This window comes from Neolamprologus multifasciatus, chromosome 20, assembly GCF_963576455.1.
Source record: "Neolamprologus multifasciatus chromosome 20, fNeoMul1.2, whole genome shotgun sequence".
NCBI lineage: Eukaryota > Metazoa > Chordata > Actinopteri > Cichliformes > Cichlidae > Neolamprologus > Neolamprologus multifasciatus.
In genome coordinates, this window is record NC_140458.1 from 32819792 (window position 1) to 32841213 (window position 21422).

A 21422-nucleotide genomic window follows, 5' to 3' on the forward strand; every position below is an offset into this window, starting at 1 on the left:
CACATGTCTATGGTTTCCAGATAATGTACTGAAAAAGAGAAAATATAAGTGAGCAGCAGTTCCCTGTGTGAAACTGCTTTGTTGATGCCAGAGGTCAGAGGAGAATGGCTGCTTTGAGCTGATAGGAAGGCAACAGTCACTCAAATAACTATAAGCTAAAACCCAAATATGTGAAAGAGCATCACTGAATGTATAACATGTCAAAACTTGAAGCAGATGGAGGCCACACCGAGTGCCACTCCTGTCAGCTAAGAACAGGAAACTGAGGCTAATTTGATAAAATGCAAGATTGTAAGAATCCTGCTTGGTCTGATGAGTCAGAGCATTGATCCATTCTGCTTTGCATCAAGCTGTGTAGTGTGTGTCAAACTCAGGTTAAAATTGATTAATTGGTTGATATCTGAAAATCTTTGCAGGTCTCTGTGTCTTTTGTCAAGCACGTGTTTGGGGCTGCACACAAATACCCCAGTCCCTGAGTGCTTTGTTTTGAATGGTACATAAACACTGGAGCCATTCTCATTCACAATGTTGATAATCCAATTATGGATCCATAATTACCAGCATAATAGAATGTTAGCTATCTTTGAGAACCCATTTTCAGGTTAATGAAATTTATTTTAATCACCTGTTCCTGATTACATCTTGAGCAGGGTGCCAGGAAATCTGATTACATCACAGCGCTTTCCTTTTTACTTCTTTTGCTGCCACACAAAAGGTCCCAAACCACTCATTATTCCTGCTGGTAATCAACAAACTGCCTTTTCACAATGTAATCAGCACAGTAACTGAAATTGAAAGCCTATAATTCAGAGAATTGCAGCAGGCTGGTGGCCTGTATATAAAGCTTATGCAGCGCCCAACATAGTGCTGCATTTAAGCTGCATTTACAAGAAGTAATAAGAAATAATGAAAACACGCATGAAGGGTGAAATGGCCTACAGCACAAAAAAGGTATGTATCCCAGTGTGTGTCTTATTAAATATGTATTTATGTCATGTATTTCTAATGGTTTAAAGTCAGGAAGATAAGTTCAGATTCTCTGGTACCCGAATAATAACATTAGATGGATTTCACCTCTTGTATTTATTTATTCTTTAAAAAAACAAAACAAACAAAAGACAGCGACTGGGTCTCGATGTAAGTGCTCTTACTAAAGAAAAACTACAGTGTAAATCCGGAAAAGGAAATAGCGCCGTAGAGGTCACCGAGTTCTCGCGGTGGCAGCCGGGATTTCGGCGGACTGTGTGCCTGCGCTGAGGAAAGGTGCGTGTCCCCAGTGTCCGCTCCGGTCGCCCGGTTAGGAATGCGCCTCACGAACCCGGTGTGTGGTGTAGTATTTGACGAAACGCCAGTGGGGACCGCCGTTTAAGAAGAGTCATGGTTTGGCACTGCTTGTACCATTAGTTTCTCGGCGTGTGAGCTTGATTCATTGAGCTAGCTAGTCGTTAGCCCGCTTCGTTGATTCATACGCACGCTAGCTCGCTAGCTTCAGTCTGTAGCATACCCGCTAGCCGGTTAGCCAATCCAGAGTCGAGTAGGAGAGGACCAGACTGACTGCTGAACTCAGCCGGCGTTTCGGGGAGAAGCGGCGGCGGTGGTGGTGGCAGGAGGGGGCCGGGAGAACGCGACGGGGTGGAAGTGAGTCAGGAGCGGCTGATGAGTTCAGACCAGAGCGGAGAGCCGCCGCTGCTGCAGGAGGAGGCTGATCCCGGACCGAAGACCGGTGGGAAGGACGAGGCTCCGCTGGGGAGCGAGGGAGGGTCAGGCGGCATGGTGAGTGAGGCCTTCTTTAGCGTGTTAGCTTACTGGCTAAGCGACTGCCGCTTTCTAACAGGGAGACCTGTTAGCACAGTACGCCCCCTTTGCGTAATTAGCTTTGTTATTTATTACATATCTAAAATTAACTCAAACAAGATCAAGAATGAAACTTTGAGCGCGTTTGTGAATGTGTGAGTTTTTGCGTGATTGTTTTGTGACTATGTGAGAAAGCAGGACCAGAATCAAAGACTTTCACGAGTACTTACTCTACTTTCTGCCAGTACAAGCTTTACTTTTACACACTTGATGATGGTGGCGGTGTGTGTGGGGGGGTTACAGCAGTAGCTCTACCGCAGCTCATTTAGATAGCTGCTAACGGTAGCTTAGCCGTTGTAACCAGCAAGCTCATTAAGTAGTTTGCTGAGTAATCATTAGCCCGTAAGTTAAGTTTTGACAGAGCTTTAGGATGACGGCGGTGGTATTTGAAGCGGGCACGCGCCGAATCAGTTGTTTTCCGTTAGCGGGTGAACGATGCTTCAATTACTGGCCGAATGATAGTGTTCATTCACTCCGTTATCTGTGAGCTAATCGCGGTGCTAGCAGACCTAGCTAGCGCAGTGACATGCGTTGCAAATACCTGGCCTTTGCTGCGCAGCGCAGTCAGCTGACATTGCTTGGCTCGCTGTGGCCTGTAACACAGAAGCGTGCATTGTAACCATGTGTCAAGTTGCACCGCACATAAATGTCCGCGCTTGTCTGAATGGCACAGAGGCCTCTCCTATGGGTATACATCCCGCTCTTGTTGTGTGATCGGGGAGGAGAAGTGCCCTGAGCCATACTACCACTGGCAGCTGCTCTTGTCAGGCCAAGTGCTTTTGCAAAAAAGAGCCAGGATCTGTTAGCAGGTGGTGAATGACAATGTGAAGTAAATCTGACAGTTTAGCAGGAAGCTGCCATCCACTTTACACAAGATTAAAAACACAGTCCACAGTTAGCTCACATCAAGATCACATCGGTGTCTGTAGATCTTAATGTGTCAGTGTGCAATCTATTCTTGGCCACAGATCTTTGCAGGGTCAGGATTTCTTCTGCCAGACCATAGCTGGTTTGGTATGGAGAGTCAGATCAGATCTGTGGATAACATACATGAGAAATAAATTTATGCTGGTGAAGGTAACATGTAACGTGTTCATTTGCAAATATTTTGACTACACACAGCTTTTATAGTCACCCCTCCTTGAGGTGAACAGGGTAAGGGCTGATTTTGTTGACAGGAGATCACAAGGCCTTATGGGGACATGTGTCACTGGGATGTTCCAGCCATCAGTATAAATTTAATCAATGAAAATCAGCAGACATAGCTGTTGTTGACTATGACCCATCGTTAGCTCCTCTCTTAGTCTATTATGGTGTCGTTGAAGACCATAATTTAGTTTGGCTTTGTTTTCCCCTGGTGTCAGAATCAAAATATTTTATTAATACCAGGGGGAAGTAATTTTCATTCAGATGCAGACTTAAAACATAAATGGGAAAAATATATATGAAATATAAAATATAAACAAAACTGGATAAAACTAAGGCACTCAAACTGCCATATCAGAACAATGCTATAAACATTATAGACAGTGTATTAGTTATAACAGTCTAGGTGTCATAAGGGGGAGTTATAAAGTTTTTTGGCCAATAGTAGGGGTGATTTCATGTGGTGTATTGTGGTTGAATGAGTCTTTTGCTGAACATGCTCCTATGGCTGTCCAGCACAAGGTAAAAAGGGTGTGAAGGATTGTTCAATATTGACTGTAACTTGGATTGCATCCTCCTTCTTTAAACCTCTGCTGGAGTAAGGGCAAACATGCCTTGAGACGTGCAGCAGAGATCTAAAATTTAAAACTCTGTTTTATAAAAAGGAATAAAAAGCAACGGGGGGGGAGAAGCAAAACTCAGGTGACAGATGTGTAAATGGTCACACATTTGTTAGTCAAAAGAGCCCTTATTTGAATGCGTCTTACGTTTGAAGAACCACTAAAAGCATTAAACAGATGAAACGTTGTGTGCATTTCAGTGCTTAAATATAAACTCTTAAATTTCAACAGTAAAATTTAGATAACTGACAACTTACCTCTGCTCAAAAATAAACATCACTCTGCTTTCAGTGTTTGTCGGAACCAAATTTGATTGGTCCTCTTCTTTCTGTTTCGAAGGTCACCTTCAAGGGTGCTGGTTTGAATCCTAATGCCAAGGTGTGGCAGGAGATGCCCGTGGCCCCCAGCGAGACCGTTACCAGCAACCCTCATTGGTCTCCCTCGGATCTCAATGAGGGTAAGAAATGAAAGAGTATGCTAAACTGATTTTATTGAGCTTTACAGCACGTGTTTGGAAAATAAGTTTGAAGGCTTTTTTGGGAAACTGGACATTGTGACACCCATGTCTACTCATGGGATTATTTCCCCTTTTTGAGTCAACACTCCTAACGTTGTTATTGGTGTTTTAAAATAATTTTGGGGCCTTACTACTTTAAAAAAAAAATTTTTTCTTAGATAGCATCTGTATAAGTCGCAACTTTATTCATGTACACAAACAATAAATAGCTAAACCATCAAAGATGCGGGTAAGTTTGAAATAGACTGTGCTCTTTCTGAATCAGACTCTTTACCTTGTTCACAGGTTACTCTGAGCCTCCGTCTGCTGGGTGCAAGCAGTATACCGTGGGATTCCCGGCCCTGGATAACAGCAGCTCCACAGCAACAGCTGAGATAGCAGTAAATGGAATGGACCCTCCAGAGTTGGGCTTTTCCCCCGCTGAGTCTACAACAGGGACCTCAGGTCAGTCATGACACAAGAAGTCATCTTCACACACAGGCTGCAGCTAAAAATTAGTGTTTTTTTCAATACGTCTGAAAACAGGAAATTATGAACAACCTGAATGCACTGAGGTGGCAGATTGAGTGATCTGATACCATAAAATGTATCAACATGTATCAACATACAGGACTTTCACACAGATGTGTTCACAAAACTCTTTGTTCCCCGAGGGAAATTTGTCTGGGAGCAGATGAAACACTGTCAACAACTGAGAGACTGCTGGGTCACACTAACCTGTAGAGTTATTTGTATTTAATTACCACCTTGACAAAAACCTTGTCTTAATCACTTGTGTTGCTAAGCATATACTCCACTGTGGAAACTTGGAACCACTGGCCCCTGTGTTAGTTACACCTGTGCAATCTAATGCCCCCCCAAGGTCATAGATAAAGGTGTTGTTGTACACATACAGGGTGTGAGTTTGAATGGAGTAAAAGTCACCTCAATCTAGCCGCTTTTCCAGTAACTCAAACTTTTCCTGTCGTGCTTATGACACGGATGAATCTGACACTGTTGGAGTCATTTCAGTCACTGCTTATGTCATGTGACATCAGCATGTGTCTTTGAAAAGAAAAAGGTTGTGTTGGAAAAATAATGTAATTAATGCTTTTTAACAGAAAACATTGCAATTTTTTTTAACCATTGATTCTTTAATGTTTTACAGTGGATTCAAAGACGGAAGAACAGCCAATCTCTTCTGAGAATTTGCGAGAGTCTCTGAAGAAAGAACTGGAGTATTATTTCTCCAGGTAAGAAGCCAACACCTAAAGCAATTTTTTTTTTTTTTATGTGCAAAAATTTAGAAAATAGTTTTCTGTTGACTGTTTGGAGAAGCTAATCTATGTGAATTTATTTATTTATTGTGATTCAGAGAGAACCTCTCAAAGGATTTATACCTGATGTCCCAGATGGACAGCGATCAGTTTGTCCCTATTTGGACTATTGCCAGTATGGAGAGCATTAAAGTCCTCACTACAGACATGGACCTCATTCTGGATGTGTTGAGATGTAAGTGAAAAGCTGAGGATGGTTCATGTTTAAAAAGGTGTGTACTGATTGGTCTTTTGCCTCAGCTTAAATATTCTTAAACCCACTCTTCCTTCCAGCGTCTCCTATGGTACAAGTGGATGAGAAAGGGGAGAAAGTGCGTCCTAATCACAAGCGGTGCATTATCATTTTGAGAGAAGTTCCCGAAACCACACCTGTTGAGGTAAGAAAAAAAAAACGTTTGACTGACAGGCCATTAAAGCACTGAAAACATAGTTATATGCTTGAAGTGAGTATGCATTGTATTCAATTCACAGGAAGTGGAGTCATTGTTCAAAAATGACAACTGTCCAAAGGTTATAAGTGTCGAGTTTGCACACAACAACAACTGGTACATCACATTCCAATCGGACACAGATGCTCAACAGGTACTCAGCTCAACTCTTCTTCATCATGTCTAAAGTATTCAGATGAAATCCAGCATCACTGATAGTCGTTTGACTCTTTTCTTGCCCCCCTAGGCGTACAAGTACTTGAGAGAAGAAGTAAAAACATTTCAGGGAAAACCCATTATGGTGAGTTAAATTAAAATCTGACATTTTGGAAAGGCCCCTCTGTAAACATCTTGACGTCTGTTGACACATTTTCCCCTCTGATTCATACCAACAGGCCAGAATAAAGGCCATCAACACATTTTTTGCAAAGAACGGCTACCGTAGCATGGACAGCAGCCTGTACGCTCAGCAGTCCCAGAGCCAGTCCCAGTACAGCTCTCCGCTCTACATGCAGCACGTCTACCCCCAGCAGCAGTACCCCCTCTACGGCATCGTACCTCCCACCTGGACACCTTCGCCCACACCGTACTTTGAAACGCCTCTGGTGAGATTGACTGTGCTTTTGCTGCTGTGAGACTAACTAAAACCCTCTGTTAGAGTATCTACAGTCAAAGGGGCGAATTCAGTGTGTTATTAATGTTAATTTATTTCTTATAGAAGGTGTTTTTGTCACAGGACTTCAGGGACCATTGCACACCTGCCGACTAATAATCCAAGTTTATTTTGCGCTAATCGAAATAACTGCATCTTTACAAATATAGCCAAATACAGTCAGGCATTAATGTCTGTTCTGTGTGATTATTAAAACCCAGAAAACCGAAAGCCACACTTCATGCACCTCAAAGGCTTTTGTCTGCGTTCACCACCAGCATTCAGCACCTAAATATAATGCAGGAAATCAACCGTGAAAAATGTGTTTCGCGCCAGCTGTGGCAGAATCCCTTGTTAGTTATTTCTTCCTTATTTATTGTGATGCTTAAATTCAGATGCTTTGCTTTCTGAAATGTCAATGACATAAATACACAATGTTGCATAAGAATTGGCTGGGATGTTTTTGTTTTTTTCTTTTCTAAAGCCGCTCTACAATGAGCTTACTTATTTTCATCTCCTTGGGGAAAGCTAAACAACAGATATCTGCAAAAAAGTGTTGCTTTAAGCAGGATTAGTAAATACTGACTTTTTTATTTATTTATGCCTCCTTCCACCTCTTGAGCAGGCTCCGTTTCCCAACAGTAGCTTTGTGAATGGATTTGGCTCTGCTGGACACTACAAGACCAGCTCCAGTTCTCTTAATATCACTCGCCCATTCAACAGAAGCCGGTAAGGATTACTGCTGTGAGCTTTTTGTTTGTTTGGGGGGGTGGGTTCTCTTTTCTCAAACATATTAGAATGTTTTATCACTTGTGTTCTTGTTTGCATGAAGTTAAACAGTGAACATCGGACCATCTCTGTAATACAGTTTGTCTAAAGTTAAAGAGGGAACTGCTCATCACTCCCTGTCTTCTTTTACTTCCCCACAGTGTACCCCTCTATTCAAGAAAGAATGTAATAAATGCCTTCAGGTACCACTGTTATACTATATAATGAGCTTCATTGCTTCCCTCATTTCTTACCATACCGCAGTAGCCAAATGATTAAATACATAACAGGCCCCATGCCTTCTGCCAGGCAGATTTTTATGGCCATAATCGTCCTCGTAGTTGTGATAAATGTTTGGTGCCTTTTTACGAGCGTCCTGAATTTGTCTTTCCTTTGATAAATGCTGGCTGCAATCTGATTTCGAGCAACTGGCTTTATTTATTTATTTTTCCAGTTAAGGCCATCTTGCCCTTTGCATTTACATTATTACACGTGACAGCTTCTCTCCATCACAACTAACTATCCATTATGTGTAGTCTTTCTTTTTATTTGTGCTGCTTTCATTCGTGACTGTCATCATATGCCGTAACAAAGAAATGCTGACAGGAGTTGAGTGTAGGTCATCGCTGCTGTCAAGCATCAATTCATACACTGCATTTTTGTGCAAAGAGATGACAACTTTTTCAAGCGTGTTCATCACGTTTGTTCAAAAGAAGCTTCACAGAGACATAAGTCAGACCCAGTGATGAGATCATGATGCGCATAGAGGGAAAGAGGGATGGAAGAACTGACTTTGGTTCTCTCGTTTTCTTCATCTTTTCTCTTTGCTCTTTCTTTCTCTCTCTCTCTGTTCTCCCTGTGGACTTTCAAAGTCAGGAATTTCAGTCCCAACCCAATGAGCGTTCAGATTATGAGATCTGAGGGTCAAAGACTGGTGGGAAGATAAGTCTATGTGAAATCATGCTAATCATACAACATCTAAAAGGTTTATTTGTGGCACAAATCCTGGCAGGTCTTGCAGGGGTGTTGTCAGCTCTGCTCAGTGAGTTAATGATTGGTTGCAGATAGCTGACATCTGAGTTTTAGCTGCTTCAGCCAATCATGACCTCAGTTGTAGTCCAAAACCACCTGCATGTCTACGTTTACTCTGAAGACACAGCATGTTGTCCCATTTCCCTTGCAAACTGTCAAGTTTAGTGTGGTTGCCACCAGTGTTTCCTTTGAACTGACTGAACCGTTTTAGCTTCTTTTCACTAGAAAATTGTTTATTTCCTTTGAAGACTTCAAATGATGTGTGTAGGCTTCTAATTACATCAGATTGCAGTGCATGATTTTCAGTGTTTTAACACAAGATTTACTCTTAAGTTCATACAGTGGTTTAGGGCTGTGCGATATGACCAAAATCTCATATTTATCATTTATCGTCCCGACAACCATATTTATCACAAAAGTTTTACATTTTCTGTAACTTCTGTGAATCTCGGGCAACTCGACTTGCACAAAGTGTTTTTACCTGGGCGTCGTGTACCTGGAATCAAGTGTTACATAAGTTGAAACGCAAACAATTTTAACAATTTTTGTGAGTATTACACGGCGTGCTGCTGGGAAAAGCCTGTCCTAAGGTTTTTAATTTTTAAAAAAATTTTTAGCACCTGACGGCTCTTTTTAGCTTCTCATCCGTAAACACTCTGCATACTGTTTCATGTGATTCAGTTTATTTTGAAAAATCTCAACAGGATCTTAAGCTTTATTGTGAAAGGTTTATTTGGGAAATAAACAAGCGGTTTTACCTTTGTTGTTGCTAATGAAATGCATAAAGCAGTTGTCCGTCCGTAGTGTGGGTATTTTAAATATGAGAGAAATTCTACAGTGACCATCGATGAAAAACTATTGCTGTAAACAGTTCATTTTGCGACACCACAAAACAAACAATAGTGTAATATGAAACGATAGACGTTTTTATATTGTCATCCGAAATATATCGAACAGCCCTACGGTGGTTTAACATCTTATAGCCAACAAATTGGATTAATGTACTTGTAACAGCTGCTGAACTGCTTTCAAAGGCTCTGGATGTATATTACACAGATCTGTTTCCTTGGAACACATAAGCATAATGTCTTGTGTATTTTATGACTGCAAAAATACACGACTAAAAGTTGGTAAATGGTGTAAAAATATAAATCCTGAACGGAATAATTTATATTACGTGGACTTAAGTGTAAAAGCACCTTAACCGAAAGTTATTAAGTTCAGTAGGAAGCACTGGTTGCCAGTTTGTATGCAGAGCATTTTAAATGCATAGTAACCTTGATCTTCACTTTCCCCTCACGACAACAGAAACCACGTGAAGCCCCAGGTGAGGCCAAACGACGTGACCTCAGCATCCGTAACACCGGTCCCACTGGAAAGCCTGACCGGACTGCGAAGCCCGCAGCTTCCTGCTCCCAACGCTACTGCCGCCATCTCCACTACTAACACAGTCCAGACAACCACTGACTTGACCATGGCATTCTCGCATCTACCCCCCTCTTCCTCATTGGACGCCAGCGATGACAGTGGCATAGCTGGACGTGGAAGGTAAGCCTCATCTGTTTCAAACTTGGTCGAATGTTAGAGCTGCTGCTCGTGGGTTAGATTTGATAAGTTATGATATTTCCATCGATTTAAACAGGTTACAGTTGACGTTAACCAAAAGCCATATTTTAAACTAAATGCAGCTTAAATGAGTAAAAGGGTTTTTAGACCTAGACATGAGTATTATTTCAGTGGGTAGGTACTACTCAGACGTTTTTTTTTTTTTGTAAATGAAACAAACAAAACAGTCAACTTGGGAGTTCAAAATTCCACTTACAGCATTAATCATCAACTTGAAGACTAAGCTGCCAGATTTCTCAACTTATTTTGCTTTTTTGGCAAGCCTCATGTACTGCTCTCTGCCAGGAGCATGCCTCACTGTGTCAACAGTGTCAACAGCAGCACCTGTGCTTGAGCTAGTTGCACATGTCCTTTTTTGTCTGTTGCTTCAAACATTTTCTTTCTGATTTATATGTAAACATCAAATGATGTCATTGAAATTTGCTTATTGACTGACGCATGCTTAATGGATTTAGCATGCATATGAATTTTGACTGACTTGACTCCTTATTCACACCTTATTTATTTGTATTTCAGACGTACGACCTACAGAGGAACACGGAGGAGGCGAGAAGAAGATCGGATTACGGTAAACAGCAATTACCTATGGCCATAAAACTTGTATGTTGTGTTTAAAACCATGAACCATGTAATGATATTTCTGCCCGTTGGCTCTGTTTGTAATTCCTTTTCTCAGAGGCCTGTACCCTTAACAGAGGTCAAGGTTTCACCACCCAAGTTTGACCTGGCTGCTACCAACTTCCCTCCTCTTCCGGGCTGTGTGGTCAGCACACAGGGGGAGCCAGTGTTAGAAAACCGGATGTCGGATGTAGTACGTGGTTTGTACAGGGACAAGGTAAGAAAATGAGTTTGTAAATCTCCTGAACAATGATGCACAGAAAGCATTGTTGAGATGAGGACTGCACAAGTGTAACATTCATGCACTTTGCTTTTTATAGGCAGAACAAGCCAATAAAGAAGCCACTGTGAGTCCAGGTTCAGGTCAAGTCGCAGAGGAAGCTGTGGCTGTCATAAGTCCTGCCCCGGCAGCAGCAAAATCTGCTACTCAACCACTTGGACCTTCAGCCTCTGGGTATGATTGTCTCTGCTCTTAATTTGAGCATGTTTTGTTCTTACAATAAAACTTAAAATGTTAGCTTTGCTAACTGAACCTCTTGTCCTGATAGTAACGTTCGTCAGGAGAAGAGAGTCGAACGGGTGGAGCCTCCGACTCAAAAACCAACTCCACGCACACCTGTCAAAACTCCCGGCAACCCCGCCTCCACACAGCCTGTGCCTAGCTCCAGGCCTCAGACCTCTGCTGCTTCCACACCAGCCACACCCAGCACGGCTGCCCCTGCGACAGCTGCTCTTCCCACCCCTGCACAGGTGAGAATCTGACTTTCCTGTTGATGCTGCCGCCACATGAGCACAGTTGTCTTCCTGATGATGAGATCTTTTGCGCATAGAGGGAAAGTGAGGTAGTGAATTGACTGGCTTTGGCTCTATCCCTCATCTCTGTCACTCTTTCTTTTTTCTTCTCTCTCTCATTTCACCCCAACCCCACCCCTCATGCTTTTGTCTCACCAAAAGTCCAGAATTTTCACTCCTACCCCAATGAGCGTCAAGATTATGAGATCTGAGGGTTTGACTTTAAGGGTGGTAAAACTCAGTAAATGAGTGTATGTTTTACCCATCTTAAAAATGTTGTATTTTTCTCTTTTTGTTTAGGAGCCCCGTAAACTCAGCTACGCCGAAGTGTGTCAAAGGCCACCCAAGGACCCTCCCCCTGCATCCCCTGCCCCGGCCACCCCGGCCACCCCTAGCACCGCGTCGGGCCAGCCACTACGTGAATTGCGCGTGAACAAGGCCGAGGAGCCGGGCTCCAGCAGCAGTCCTGGAGACAAGCACGAGAGAAGCCACGACAGGGAGGGGGGATGGGAATGCAAGGAGAGCCGGCCACCACGTGAACGTGACTCTCAAGGCTACCACCGCAGCAATGGTCCCAGGGGCACCGGGGGCCTCAAGTTCCGGGACCATAGGCGTCCTCCACCAGCCCGACGCAGCTCCCCGCAGGGAGGATACAGGCACACTGGAAAAGAGCAGAACATCCCACCAGTATCGCCAAAATAAAAACTTGATATCAATAGAAAAAAGATGTATGAATATATACATGGATATATATAATTATATAAAAATGAATAACATAAAAGCAACAACAATTATGGTAGCCACCTTCCCCACCCCCCTGGAACATGTCCAAAGAAAGGCTTTTAAAGTGGCAATGAGACTGACATCCAGGACTTGTGGGCAAAATGACACCTGAAGAACTTTGACGAGTGATTGGAAAAGAAACAAAAACGTTGTTTTGGCCTTCAGAAATACGCTTAAAAGAATTTAAGTGTGACTTACCTGAAGGTTGTTGATTCGTTCATGCTCCGCTAGGGAAAGGTGGGATGCTGGGCCTCGTAAATGGCCCTCTACCTTTTTTTTTTTTTTTTTTTTTTTTAATTAAAGAATAGATGTTGGTCTGCAAGAACAATATGCACTAAGAAAAAAGAACATGCATATATGTCATGTACATATACAAAGATATCACTAACACGCAATGAGACATCAGTTTTTGTTTCGTTTTTTCTCTTGTGTGCTTAGGTTTGCAAGTATGACTGAAGGGTTGACTGATGTCTGTGTATGCATCGATTGTTAAGCTAAATGACTGAAGTGCTGCAGGGTGCTGTCGCACTGATGTAATGATATTGAGAACATTTTGATTTTTACAGCAGAGATTCTGAATCGTCCTGAAACGGGACAATGTGGTCTTCTAATGTATATCAATGAATTGTGTTCTATGGTGGTATTTTGATCCTGGTTCATGATTGGCTTAAACGCTCTCCGTCAGATTATCAGAAGGTGTTGACACGCGCCGCGGTCAGATGTGTGATTTTTGTTCAAAGCCCGGATGCTCTGTAAGGGGGGGGGGGGGCTCACTGGGCCTCACTGGGCTGTTAGCCACGGTGAACCTGCTAGCCTGGTCCAAAGTTTTTCACGTTGAGTTTTACGTGTTTTGAGTTTAACTGTTCCCGATGAATTCAGAATATTGTCATGTTGATTATCAGTCAGGTTCTCTGTTTACATGTTTTGTTGTGGGTTTTGTTTTTTGGGGGGTTCGTGTGTTTTCATGAGGAAAAACAAATAGGTTTTTGCTAAGATTTGACTGCTTGGTGCGCCCAGTGGTTTTAGGCAAGGTTTGGCTTTTCTACATCATCATCATCATCACGGGATATCCAGGTTAAGCTTATCTGTGAATTTGTTCTTAACAATGGCATAATGTCAAAAAAAAATAGACTGAGTGCTGTTAGCTAATGATGATAGCTATTTACTATCAGGCAGCCAAGTTGTGGGTATAAAGGAAATTGGAATATTTTCACGTGCTACGTGCCAGCTGGCTGCGATTATAGTGTGCTAGGATAAAGTTTAGATTTTTATTGATGAGGTCTGCTAATGTAATCTTTGGGGGAACTCTTTGGCCCAGTGAAACTGGATTTTGAAAAAGCTGTAGAGGTGTAGTAACCTATGCTATATTGTAATAACCCTTCACTAGAAACGTGTGTGGGAGAATGTAATTGTTCTAGTATTGAATTTACGGAGGGAGGCTTTTGACCAGTCAATCCACCAGATTGTTTTGTGCTTTTAGGGTGAGTTTGCTGTTTTGTTTTGTTTTCCTTTTGTTTTTTTTTTCTTCTAAGTTTTGGAAAACAAACAGGTTAACTTAGAATTTGAAGTTTGACTCACTGTATGTATTGCTTTCTTAAATTTATTTATTTTAATTCTAATGCAGCGCTTTTCTCCCAATCTTGGTAGGCTGGTTTTCCCAAAGTTGTGTGAAATCGCATTGGCAAAAATGAAAAAATCACATATGACATTTCTGTACCGATCAAGATGTCAGCTGAGAGAAAATACTTGTTGCGTTGACTTTGGGATTAGTAATGCAGTAAACGAGTATCCAATCACTGGAGCTGTTTTTTGTTTTTTCGTTTTTTTCATTAATAAGTATGAGCAGCTAGTGATTTAGTATAATTAAAGAAATGCACTAACTTTGTTTTTAAAAAGAATCTTACTCATGAGTAATGTGAAATCATTTTAGAAGCATATGGTTGATGTTGACAGGCTTGCAAAAATACCTACAGGATTTGCTCCCCCCCCCTTACCCCCCCAATATGTTTGGGTTATTTTCTGTTAATTTGAGTTGGGGTGGCAAATGGAAATGTAGTCATGAATCAACCAAGTGTTTGAGACACAATCTTAGAACTGTATGAAATGTCACCAAAAATAAATTATTTTGATTTGGCTTCCCAGTGTCACATTTATTACTGTTGTCTTGTTTTAAGCACATACACGAAACATGTTTTCTTTTAGTGTATCAAGCTGTTAATAGAACTACAGACTGACTATCCTGCATCTCTGATCATTTGTTACATTGTTTATTTTTATTTTATTCTTTTTAAAACATTTAAAGTCAAAAAGAGCAGACAACATTTTTCCAGTCTTCCACTGTGAAATTGTGTGTATTGCAGCTTCAGTCTTCTCTTCTCAGCTGACAGAAGTGTGGTCTTCTGCTGCTGTAGCACATCTGCTTCAAGGCTCTTCCTCATACTTCTGTTGTAGCAAGTGGTTATTTGAGTGACTATTGGCTCGAAGCTGGCTGGCCAATCTGCCACCAACAAGGCATTTTGACACAGACCTACCACTTGGTGAATATCATTTTATCAGACCATTCTCAGTAAATGGCTGTAGGGGGAAATCCCAGTGGATCAGAAATGATGTTGGTCTCAGTTCCACCATCAGGCCGGGGTCTTTCTGTGTGGAGTTTGCATGTTCTTCCCGTGTTTGTGTGGGTTCTCTCCAGGTACTCCGGCTTCCTCACAAATTCCAAAGATATGCAGTTAGTGGGAATAGGTTAATTGGTAACTCTAAATTGCCCATAGGTGTGAATGTGAGTGTGAATGGTTGTCTCTTTCTTAGCCCTGCAGCAAACTAGCAACCTGTCCAGAGTGTACCCTGCCTCTCGCCCTGAGACAGCTTGAATAGGCTTCAGCCCCCTCCCCAACAAGGATAAGCGCAAGAGAATGGATTCATGCATTTCAGCTGGTACAGGGTCTAGATTTTTCACTGGCAATCTAGACCCTGTACCACAGGTGGTGTTAATAAGTATTGTGTCACTCCATAAAAAATTTTCACTGCCTCCCACCTGAATGACAAATTTCATTTGGCTTCAAGCACTCTTATGATGATTCATATTTGCTGGAAAACAACAACAAAAATAAATAAAATTAGCACATATTTTGTGGGGGAGGGGGGAGCTTCCCTCCTGCTGTAGAGCCTTGCCCCCTAAGCTGCCCACCTTGTACAAACTAATTGCTTGTTTGTCCAAAAGCCTCTTATAGCCTTTGTTTTCTTAGGAGATAATGATACAATAAATAATTTTTAAGTGTTTTCTGTCAATAATTTCTTGATTCTGTTTATGTATAGGGGATTTTGACATATTTTTCTGAAGAGGTATGTACCACCCTTGCCAAGACATCTTGCCCCCCCACCCCACCCCCCACCCCCCCAATGTGAAATTTTCTAGATCCGCCACTGACGTATGGCCTATATGTGGTTCGGCTACCCATTTTTAGGCTCGTATGCTGAGGGTTGATGTCGGCATGGGACTATCAGGTTCAGGATTAGGTTAAACCTTAGGGATAAAGTAAGAGGATGATAAAAACTGCTTATCCTTAGCTAGTACTCTCCTGATCATCGGAGTCCAACTCCCCACCTCCTCTGCCGCTATTTCTGCTAGCTGAGCCCCTAACATGGACATAAACTGAAAGAATCCGTGGCACGCCGGTGGTAGCCTGCCGTGCCGTCATACATGCTTTTATTGGGATAAGTGAGTACACTTGGCGGGGACGTGGAGTTCTGCCAGGCCTCGTAAACCTCGGTGTTCAGAGAAAATGTCAGGTTATACCAAATTACTGCGGACAGTCAGTGTCCACTCTGCCCGCGTTTAAATACCGAGGTTCGAGACAGAGGGCGTGGCCCTAGTGGTGACGTTTCGTGTTTATGTGAAAGCTAGCAGCGGTCGGTCTATACAGTAACCTGCCAGATCTTCAAGCCGTGGACTGTAAACGGTATGGGTTTTCACCAGCATTGTTTAATTCTTGTTGATTCGTGCGAGCTGTGTTGGAAGGCGAGTTTACAAGTAGTTGGTAATTATGTCAGCAGTTTTTCTCCGTCTGTGAGTGTCGTTTGTTCCTGCATCTCGAAGCTAACATTACCTCGCAGCTAGCTAGCCTAGCTAGCAGGATAGTGGGAAGTGTAGCCGGGTATGATTGTTTTTCTTTTGCCTATAAACTCCACCGGTCAGCGCGAAGTAACCCTTGTGGTTTCTACGTCAACGTTAAAGCTTTTACTTGATTGTAAACCTTGTGTCATTGTTGCAGACTTTGTTTATTTTTGCAGAGTGAGCTAAGGTTAGCTGTGTGTGTCAGTCATTTGTTAAAAGCAGCGGCGATAGCTGCTTATATATATGGCTGACAAGTGGCTCGTATCTACTTCAGTTAGGTAGCAACAGCAAAATAAAGTTGGGTGTCATCTCCCAGATTACAGCTGAGCCTTGCACCATCTAGATTATACGACAAGACATCGTGTCCAACCCACACCCAAACAGATAATAGTCGGGAAAGATCATTTTAAATATTAATTTTGGTATTTTAACAAAGCTGTGTGAAATTTCGGTCTTTAGTTAAACAATTTCTACACATTCTGTATGTGAACTGAAAATATTTTGTATTTATAGCAAGCATATAACTCATCAAACCAAAGCACCGGTATACTGAATAAAACAGGTCTGCCTTCATACTTAGGCACGATAAACTGTGAAATGTCTGTTTTATATTCTGTTGACTTATTTAAGATTCACTGTGTCTTAGAAGTTGTAATCAAGTAATTTTTAAAAACTGTGTTTCAGTGTGCCATAGCGTCACCCCTGCCTGGGTGCAATGCTCTTCTGTTACACATGAGCTCTACTATGTGGTACATCATGCAAAGCATTCAGAGTAAATATTCCCTGTCTGAGCGGCTCATCCGAACAATTGCAGCCATTCGCTCATTCCCGCACGACAATGTGGAGGATCTTATCCGTAAGGTAGGCTTGCTTATCTTCCAGTCAAACTGACGTAAACAATCCCCTGTAGTGTCACGAGTGTAATGTTGATATTGTTATTTCCTGGCTGATTAAGGGTGCTGATGTGAATCGGATGCATGGCACACTCAAACCCCTGCACTGTGCCTGTATGGTTGCTGATGCTGACTGTGTGGAGCTGCTGCTGGAGAAGGGGGCAGAGGTATGTTACAGCTGACTTGCACACGGAAGTTTTTCATATTCACTTTAGATTTATTCGGCACCTTTAAAGGTTTTGGCCTTAAGGCGGGTAAGTATGCATGTAAACACAGTCAGTGTAAGTGTGAGCAGGACAAGGGTTAAAAGTTTTCAAAAGGTAAAGAAGAAACCTAGGATTGTTTACACTGAAGGATTCATGTTGAGTCATGATCTGAAACCACTGGCTGTCTGGAAAGATAAGGAAATTGTATCAGTTTATTTTAGTAGTACTGTGTATATGTGGTGGGGATATGGGAGAATTTAAAGGGTTAATTGTTACAATTATTTAATGGAAACTATCCTCTATAAATTGAGTTTTACTTTCAGGTCTCACAGCATTCACATTCATTCCCTGTTTCTTTAGATGATCACTGAGCAGTTTTCATTTGGACTATTTGGTAGACTGTCATTCTTTTGTTTTTGATATTATTTAATGGTGCAAACAATTTCTGAATCATCTGGTTATTCCATTTCACCCTCGTTTTACATCTGCTGCAGCACATGAGCCAAAATGTCTGGCAGGTGTTGAAACGCCTACACAGTCACTTCTCAGGGCACCCTGCAGCTTTGTGCTATTTAATTAAGTCTTGTTGGCATAAGACTGCTCATTATACTGAATTTTCTCATCAGGTAAATGCTTTGGATGGCTATAATCGTACAGCACTGCACTATGCAGCAGAGAAGGATGAGAGCTGTGTGGAGCTGCTGTTGGAATATGGAGCCCAGCCAAATGCCCTGGATGGCAATAAAGACACTCCTCTTCACTGGGCCGCCTTCAAAGATAATCCTGAGTGTGTAAGGGCCCTGCTGGAGAGCGGGGCCTGTCCCAATGCCCGTGACTATAACAATGACACACCTCTTAGCTGGGCAGCAATGAAAGGCAACCTTGAGAGTGTCAAAGTGCTATTAGACTATGGAGCGCAGGTCCATGTAACTAACCTGAAGGGCCAGACCCCTATCTCCCGGCTGGTGGCCCTATTGGCCCGAGGCCTGGGCACCGAACAAGAGGAAGAGTGTTTGGAGCTACTGTGTCGAGCAGCAGGGAGGTTTGAGATTCGACGGGCCGACGGCACCCTTCCCAGGGAGCTGAGTAAAGATCCCCAGCTGCTGGCGAGGCTGACCAACATGGTGGCTCAGGCGCCCACGCTTCGCTCTCTGGCACGCTGTGCAGTACGGCAAAGTCTCGGAGTGCAATTCCTCCCCACGGCTGTCAAAGAGCTTCCTTTACCAGAGACTATCAAAGACTATCTGCTGTTGAGAGACTGAGAATGAAGCTGTTTCCTCAGACCTCACTGGCTCATTATTAAAGAGCTCATCACACTGCATTGCACACTGCAAGGAAGTGTCTCCACGGGAATTAAAGAGTTGTCCAACCTTTCTGCAATTTATTACAATATATGTGATAGGAGGAATAATGAACTTAATGTATTTTTCTTTACAAAAAATCTAAATAAGCAGTGAGTGAAGTGCAGATGAATATATTTAAATTTGTAGAATCAAGTTGGCACCAGTTCATTCTCCTCATGCGTTGAGTATCTCAAAGCCTGTTTTAAGGAAACCTTTCTCACTTTCTTTGCAGAAAGAAAGTATAACATCAGGTTTATTCAGCTCCACCATAGTAACGGTGTATGTATTTGCATCCAATCATCCAGCTGTTTTGGTTCATGAATAGTCAGAAATTAAAGTTATCATCTTGCCTGCTAAATTCACAGGAAGTATGAATGTTACTTTTTAAAATGTAAATATAATTTAAAAGAGTTTGCCACAGACAATGAGGAAAGTCATAAATTACAGAATGAGTATATGCTCATTATACCTTTTTAGAGTGAAACAAACAGTTGATGAATGAGGACTCATGGCCATTGGTGCATGCTGTCCTGTGTCGTGTGAAGGTGGTTTATATGTTGGAGTTGGAGTGGTCACCTTTCTCTCAGACACCCTGAAGAGCTCACGCTGCAGTCATTTTTGATATACCAATAGAAGTAAACACATCAGATTTAAAGAAAACAGAGTGTGGGGGTTAACACAGCAAGAACGTCCTCGTTTTGAATCCACTGGATGGCTGGTGTGAAGTTTTCATGTTCTCCCCATGCCTGCGTGGGTTTTCTCTGGGTTACTCCAGGTTACTCCAACGCTCTGAGAACATGCATGTTAGGTTAACTAGAGAATTGGCTGTGAGTGTTCGTTTTTCTCTGTGTTAGCTCTGTGGCAGACTGGCGGCCTGTTGGGGTTGCACCGTTCTTTTTGTCCTGTGACTGCAGGGATGGATAGCGCCACCCCACCAAAAAAAATGTGAGGCTCAAAAATGGATGAATGGATAGAAGAAAACACTTGAGCAGATAAGAAATTATGCCAGATGGCAGCAGTTTTATTTATGTCGATGCAGCAGAAGGTTGGTAACTATTACTGGTTTCACACGATGTGCCAGGCACACTAACTTTGCCTCCATAGCCTTTGGAAGGTATTCTGCTCTAGCAAGTCTGCAGTCTTGTGATTTAGTATTTATTTGGTCTATATTTTAATAAAATGAAATAAAAAGTTTCAGTTCCAGTTGCCAATAAGGAATAAAGTTGTTGTTTTTTGTTTTGTTTTTATTATCAGTGGATGTTTTCAGTCTTAACTTGCAAAAGTTTGTGTTTCAAGGGTGCTCGCTGGTCCAACTTTTTGCAGGATATTTGAAAGTGACTTTATTTTAAATTGTTACGTATTAGGACCATGATATGGCATGATGACTAAGTTTGTGTCTTTGAAGGATTCACTAACTTGCAATTTGTTAAAGCACTTGTCTACAATCTGACAATTTCTGTGCTCGATTATGTTTGCCTTTCTACAAATGTGTAAAAGTTAACCTCTAGATCATGTCTTGTGTACACCAGCAAAGGTGCTTTTTTTTTTTTTTCTTCTTTGTAAACATACTGCAAGTAAATGCCTTTATATTCCAGCTCACTCTTTTCTCTCTGCTCTTCACAAAAATCACACATTGATAGCTCATATATATCAAGTCGCAATTAATTACATCTAATAGAGAATACTTAATGTCTATACCTGTTATTGACAGCGCTGTGATTGTTTTACAATATGCATATACAACACAGGTTATATCTAATAACAAACTGGCACAGTAAGCACTGTGACTGATGACCAAACATTTACAGTGACAGCGTTTTTAAAACACAAGCCATGATGTTTTTTTTTAACTTTGTTCCTGCTTCTGGCATGTCAAATATCTTTCATTAAAGAGACCATAGACCGAGTGCAATTATTAAAGCTCAGTGCATGGCTACAGGCTACCATGAACTGAACATAACATAACAACTTATGTAGCTTTGTCAAAATATACACTCATGTGTTACTTTCTTTAGATGCATCTTGCTAGTACTGGGTTGGGCCCCTTTTTTACTTTCAGAGCTTCTTTAATTCTTCATAACAAGGGTCGCCTGCTGGAAACATTTTAAAGAAATTTTGGGCCATATTGACATGACGACATCACATAGTTGGGCAGATTTGAGGGCCACAGGTCCATCATGTGAAGCACCCGATCCACCACATCCCAAGCGTGCTCTGGTGAACTCATTGTCATTGTACGAGAAACCAGTTTGAGATGATTTGAGCTTTGTAACATGGTGCATTTTTCAGAAGATAGCTACGCTGTGGTTATAAAGGGACGGACATGTTCAGCAATAACACTCAGACTGTGGCATTTAAATGATGCTTAGTTGTTACTAAGTGGTCCAAAGTGTGCCAAGAAAATATCCCTTCACCATTACACCACCGACAGACTTAAGTTACACGGCAGGATAGATCCGTGCTTTCATGTTGTTGTTTTTTTCTGACCCTACGCTCATCAGACCAGACAGCGTTTTTTCGAATCCTTTGTGCTTTGTTTTAGGCAAGCTTCACTTTCCTGTTCTCAGCTGTCAGGAGCAGCATACGGTGTGGTCTATTGCTGCTGTAGCCCTTATGCTTTGTGGTTCCATGTTCAGAGATGCTCTTTTGCATACGGAGTGGTTATTTGAGTTACTGTTCCCTTCCTATTAGGTCTAAGCAGTCCAACTATTCTT

General features: G+C 42.0%; 2 protein-coding genes across 4 annotated transcripts; both read left to right on the forward strand.

Moving 5' to 3' along the window:
- The first annotated feature begins 1214 nt into the window (after nt 1–1214).
- On the forward strand, nt 1215–14286 carry larp4aa (La ribonucleoprotein 4Aa). Of its 2 annotated transcripts, XM_085145822.1 has the most exons (17): nt 1215–1773; nt 3960–4077; nt 4423–4581; nt 5285–5369; nt 5492–5628; nt 5727–5830; nt 5925–6035; nt 6129–6182; nt 6277–6486; nt 7159–7262; nt 7463–7504; nt 9642–9881; nt 10476–10527; nt 10636–10794; nt 10898–11031; nt 11126–11327; nt 11670–14286. In XM_085145822.1, the coding sequence occupies exons 1-17, from the start codon at nt 1657–1659 to the stop codon at nt 12069–12071; spliced, it is 2430 nt and encodes an 809-aa protein (XP_085001948.1). In that variant the 5' UTR covers nt 1215–1656; the 3' UTR covers nt 12072–14286. The 2 variants fall into 2 exon arrangements, with proteins under 2 accessions (XP_085001948.1, XP_085001949.1); XM_085145823.1 differs by lacking the exon at nt 7463–7504.
- Nucleotides 14287–15641: 1355 nt separating this feature from the next.
- Nucleotides 15642–20369, forward strand: asb8 (ankyrin repeat and SOCS box containing 8). 2 transcript variants are annotated; one of them, XM_085145826.1, is made up of 4 exons: nt 15642–15870; nt 16951–17127; nt 17222–17326; nt 17992–20369. In XM_085145826.1, the coding sequence occupies exons 2-4, from the start codon at nt 16999–17001 to the stop codon at nt 18625–18627; spliced, it is 870 nt and encodes a 289-aa protein (XP_085001952.1). In that variant the 5' UTR covers nt 15642–15870; nt 16951–16998; the 3' UTR covers nt 18628–20369. The 2 variants fall into 2 exon arrangements, with proteins under 2 accessions (XP_085001952.1, XP_085001951.1); XM_085145825.1 differs by lacking the exon at nt 15642–15870 and adding an exon at nt 15885–16111.
- The last annotated feature ends 1053 nt before the right edge of the window (nt 20370–21422 follow it).

Bases quoted from the DNA above. Each gene is read 5' to 3' on its own strand.
- asb8 (XM_085145826.1), top strand. From the start codon at position 16,999: ATGAGCTCTACTATGTGGTACATCATGCAAAGCATTCAGAGTAAATAT. The intron at 17,128-17,221 runs GTAGGCTTGCTT...TGGCTGATTAAG, and splicing joins TGGAGGATCTTATCCGTAAG to GGTGCTGATGTGAATCGGAT. The intron at 17,327-17,991 runs GTATGTTACAGC...TTTTCTCATCAG, and splicing joins TGCTGGAGAAGGGGGCAGAG to GTAAATGCTTTGGATGGCTA.
- larp4aa (XM_085145822.1), top strand. From the start codon at position 1,657: ATGAGTTCAGACCAGAGCGGAGAGCCGCCGCTGCTGCAGGAGGAGGCT. The intron at 6,183-6,276 runs GTGAGTTAAATT...TCATACCAACAG, and splicing joins TTCAGGGAAAACCCATTATG to GCCAGAATAAAGGCCATCAA. The intron at 11,032-11,125 runs GTATGATTGTCT...TTGTCCTGATAG, and splicing joins CTTGGACCTTCAGCCTCTGG to TAACGTTCGTCAGGAGAAGA.